Source organism: Sinocyclocheilus anshuiensis, unplaced genomic scaffold (assembly GCF_001515605.1).
Source record: "Sinocyclocheilus anshuiensis isolate Anshui unplaced genomic scaffold, SAMN03320099.WGS_v1.1 scaffold164, whole genome shotgun sequence".
Classification (NCBI taxonomy): Eukaryota; Metazoa; Chordata; class Actinopteri; order Cypriniformes; family Cyprinidae; genus Sinocyclocheilus; species Sinocyclocheilus anshuiensis.
This window is the reverse complement of record NW_015557128.1, coordinates 647387-652116: the sequence shown is the minus strand read 5'-3', so window position 1 is coordinate 652116 and position 4730 is coordinate 647387. Positions and strand designations below refer to the sequence as shown.

The 4730-nt window shown below is 34.3% G+C and overlaps 1 protein-coding gene across 1 annotated transcript in view; it reads left to right on the top strand.

Moving 5' to 3' along the window:
• Positions 1 to 811: 811 nt before the first annotated feature.
• The window catches only part of LOC107677899 (xin actin-binding repeat-containing protein 2-like), a 61280-nt gene continuing 57361 nt past the window's right edge, over positions 812 to 4730 (top strand). Inside the window, exons 1-3 of the mRNA XM_016472967.1 lie at positions 812 to 870; positions 2399 to 2466; positions 3653 to 3709. Coding sequence (XP_016328453.1) covers positions 812 to 870; positions 2399 to 2466; positions 3653 to 3709 — 184 coding nt within the window. The remainder of the gene's footprint in view (positions 871 to 2398; positions 2467 to 3652; positions 3710 to 4730) is intronic.

Genomic DNA, 4730 nt, shown 5'->3' with positions numbered 1-4730 from the left:
ATACAAAATATAATCCAAATGGCATGCATAAATAAATAAATAATATTCAATAATAAATACATTATAAATTATATTTTATTAATTTATATTTATGTATTAATGTTTTTTGGTATAAAATATGTATTACATATATATATATATATATATATTAGTTATCTACATATTAGAGTTTTTATTTATATTATATGCTGAAATATTTCCCTGTCAGGTTTATGTATGTATATTATATTTTGAAATTATATGAAATTCTAATAAATATTATTTTGCTTCTTATTTACTTATGCGTACCTTTTGCGAAGGTGACTTTAAAATACATGAACCTCACACTTTAAAATTGTGCTTCTGCTCAGAATGAATCAAAAGGAAACTAATCCTTGAATGTAGCCTAATATAGCCATTTCATGTAATATTTAAAGCGCAAGAGAAGCTGTGTATTTCATAAATAGATCTAACTAACGGAAATTCATAAATATAAATTAATAAAAAATATGCCATTAATAAGATGCAGTTGATTGAAATCTTCCGCAGCCCCAATGTTAGGAAACTCTGCTCTAGACTGTCCTACACATTTGCAGTGAACTACTAAGTCATGTTTTTATTGTCTTTGTTTATGTCTTATCTCACCCAGGGCAGAAATTTGGCCAGGACTGTGACTCCTCAAAAATAGTGTCTCCTCAAAAATAGATGCATGATGCCCCTGCAAACCGTGTTAGTCACGTCCACCATCCTTCTTCTTAGTCCGAGGTGCCACTTCATTCTTTCAGCAAGTATTTAGAATGACAGTTACAGATCACGCGGCGCTGAAAATAAGATGAGAGATTATGTTGGTGACACCTTGCTGAGTCCGTCAATCACTCTGACCCAGAGCCGGTGAGAAATATTAAACCCAGCACGTTTGCGTGTCTGTGTCAAAACGCTGTGAGGGTGAATTACGTGCTAGACACAACAGAAGTAATAGCAAAGGTTTAGCCCTCACTGCCCTGCATTCATTCACTTTGATGAGTTCAACTACCTTGACTGCTTGCAGAGGACGTACTCTGAATGATGTGCATGTGTGTAAACCAGTGTCCTGTGGAAAACTGCATGGTTTTAAAGAACAGAAAGAGTATTATGTGAGAGCTGTGTGATAGCTATGTCAATTTCTTAAGGTTAGTGATTGAAAAATGAGCTAGAGATTTCTGTGAACAGCATGAATTTCAGTAAAAGGTGTTTATAAAGTGGTCAAATCGATCACATGCTATTTTAACATGAGCTAGAATGAATTGGGCCATTGCAGAGCATTTCTATCAGTCGTTTTTCTTCCATTTTCCAGTAACGTGATTAAAACCTGCAGAGACTGTGAATCAGAATCGAATCAAGCGCTTCGTGCAGTCACTGAAGAGAGAGACGCCTCATTTGAAAGCGATTACAGGGAATAACATTAGTGTTAGTGAATAGAACTGTTCTTAACCTTTGTATAACACATTCACTATGGTACTGTGAACTCACTTCCACTATGAACCGAAACAATTAAAGGAATAGTTCAGCCAAAAATGTAAATTTGTTGAAAATGTACTCACCTTCATGCCATCTAATATATAGATGAGTTTGTTTCTTCATCAGAACAGATTTGGAGAAATTTAGCATTACATCACTTGCTCACCAATGGATCCTCTGCAGTGAATGGGTGCCGTCAGAATGTCCAAAAATCACAATAATCCAGTGAAAAAGCCTATCCCAGGTTGTTCTCTCACATCAAAGTCCACAGACATATTTGTTTAGGAATGCTTTAGACTGTTTTTGCTTGTAAACTGTGCTTGATCTGTGCATATTTCTCTCCTGATTCAGACGAGACGACTTTTTCACTGGAGAAAGCAATATTATGGATAGAGGACTCGTATTTTTTTAACTTGAAAGCAACAAAAAACAGACAAACAAAAAATTGTTCTTTGATGGACTTGAGTCTTGTGGATTATTGTGATGCTTTTATCAGCTGTTTGGACTCTCATTCTGACGGCACCCATTCACTGCAGAGGATTCATTGGTGAGCAAGTGATGCAATGCTACATTTCTCCAAATCTGTTCTGATGAAGAAACAAACTCATCTACATATTGGATGGCCTGAGGATGAGTACATTTTCATTTTTGGGCAAGCTATTCATTTAAGTTAGTAACATTTATATATTGTGAAACAAATGTAGGCTAGGTGTTTTTACCAGTGTTACTGATGCAAAGTTTCTGTCAATACCAGTTTCATTGTCAGAGGATTAGAAAATATGTGTATGTCTCTAAAATGATTATACCTCACCAGTCCAACAGTGAGCAAAAAGTATTTTTTTCTGTAGCTAGACTGTAATCACTGAGCCTCTTTCTCACCATTTCAACTTTCTGTTTCTCTTCTGTTTTGTCATGCGTGCAGTGAGATGTATCAGATTGGAAAGATTGTTTCGAAACACACTGCTTATCAGCTGTCAGAGCAGAGGGAAAGTGAGAATGAAAGAGTGAGGTGTTGCAGAGAGGAAGGGAGTGGGGGAAAGGAAATGTAAAACCGATTAAAATAATTGAAAGCCAGTAAAACATTCCCCTGAGGGGTAGATATGATTACTGATGAGTCTGCCATGAACATTGCAGATTTCTAAAGACTTACACATCGTGTTACAACAGTTTTGTTACTTTAAAAGAGGCCAATGGCTCTTGACCAATCACATTCACAGATGGATTATTATATGGCTATATGGACAGATGGAGTGATAGACACGTTACTGTTAAAAAATTTGGGGTCAGTAAGATTTTTTATTTTTTATTTTTTAAACGAATGAATATTTTTATTAAGCAAGGATGCATTAAATTGACCAAAAGTGTTGGTAAATACATTTATAATATTACAAAATATTTCAGTTTCAAATAAATGCTGTTCTTTTTAGCTTTCTGTTCATCAAAAATATGAAACAGCATAACTATTTTTAACATTCCTAATAATCAGAAATGTTTCTTGAGCAGCAAATCAGCATATTAGAATGATTTCTGAAGGATCATGTGACACTGAAGACTGGAGGAATGATGCTGAAAATTCTGCTTTTCATCACAGGAATAAATTACATTTTAAAGTATATTCAAATAGAAAACAGTTATTTTAAATTGTAATAATATTTCACAATATTATAGTTTTTACTGTATTTTTGATCAAATAAATGCAGCCTTTGTAAGCAGAAAAGACATCTTTCAAAAACTATTATATTGTAAATGTTAGATAGGTACATAGTCATATTTTAGCACTATAACTGAACTTGTTTACATAAATCAGTGTTGACAACTAGTTCATCGTGACAAGTTGGCAATTCATTATCACTCAAAAATAGCATTTGTTTCCATATGGTCAAGCCTATATATATCTACCCGCCATGTTTGGAATGGTTGAATCTCGACAATCTCACTAAATGACCTTATTGTTGTTGTGACACTTGATCGTTGTCGTTCCGCGGGGACTTTATTTAAAGCTATTGAATTCTGCAGTGCTGTGTTGTGTTGTGGTTTTATACTGTCTCTGGTGGTCTGTCTGCTGTCCTCCTCCTGTCAGCCTTAATGTCTCTCCATCCTGCTGTGACTGCGCAGGGCATGACGGAGCGGCGTATGCTGGTATTCTGAGACTCCGGGATTGTCTTTCTCTGTGTAGTTCCTGTTATGGATGTAAATGTGGAGAGGGGATATTGCGACACATTTCTGCAGACAGGTGACAGGACGCTGAGGTGTCGTTTCCCTTGATGGTGAACTGGACAATGCAGTCACACTGCTGAAGATTTCTATAGGTTTATGACGGCTTCAGTGTTGGGGTCGAAACTGTAGCTTTCCAAACTACAAGCTACTGATCATTTAAATTTAGTCTAGCAACCATTTAAAAGTAGAGGAAATAATGAAAATACACTACAAGTTTGTTCTAAAAATAGCTCATTATATAAAAAAACAACTCTGTTTAGGGGGAATCTGTTTATCAGATTTTATTACAGTGCTCTCCCAGATTACTTGATTCTGATTGGTCAATCGCGGCATTAAACAGTCAAATATATATTTTTATTTTGCATATTTCAGTGTAGACTATAGGGACATGATGTTGAACATAACTTTCATTTGTCTCATATCAATCTGCATTCTCTCTGTTTTTATACCAATACAAATTTGAATTGTTAAAAGGCACCGTCTTGCAACTCAAAGCATTTATTTTTTGATAGATAAACAGAAGTTCAGGAGTATTGATCACTAAGAGTGGCTCTTACAAATAAAACGGAAAAAATCCATTATTATTATATACATTTTTATTTTTTATTCATTAAGTGAAATAAATAATTTGTAAGTAAAATTTAATAAATAAACTGGTAAAAAAATAGACATTAACTGTGTTTTTTTTTTTTTTATTATCTATGGTTTTGTTCCGAAATCGTAAGAGAAAAATGCTGTTTGACCATCCCTGACCTCTGCAAAATGGATTACCCAGTAAATATTCATCCATGGCATTTAATATTTTGACTTTCATCTTCTTTTATGTATTTTTTTTCACCAGAAAAAAAAAAGATTTGGGCTAATGACCTGTGGTTGTGTTGACACAGAATGACCCAATTGCGTTTCTTCATCCTTTTGCCAAATGCTTTTCTTGTTGTTTTTGCCAGTCGAGTTGAATCAAACTGGACAGTGTGTTATTTTATAGTTAAATTTGACTAACTTTTTTATAACATGAATTAAATATGTTAAACTATATA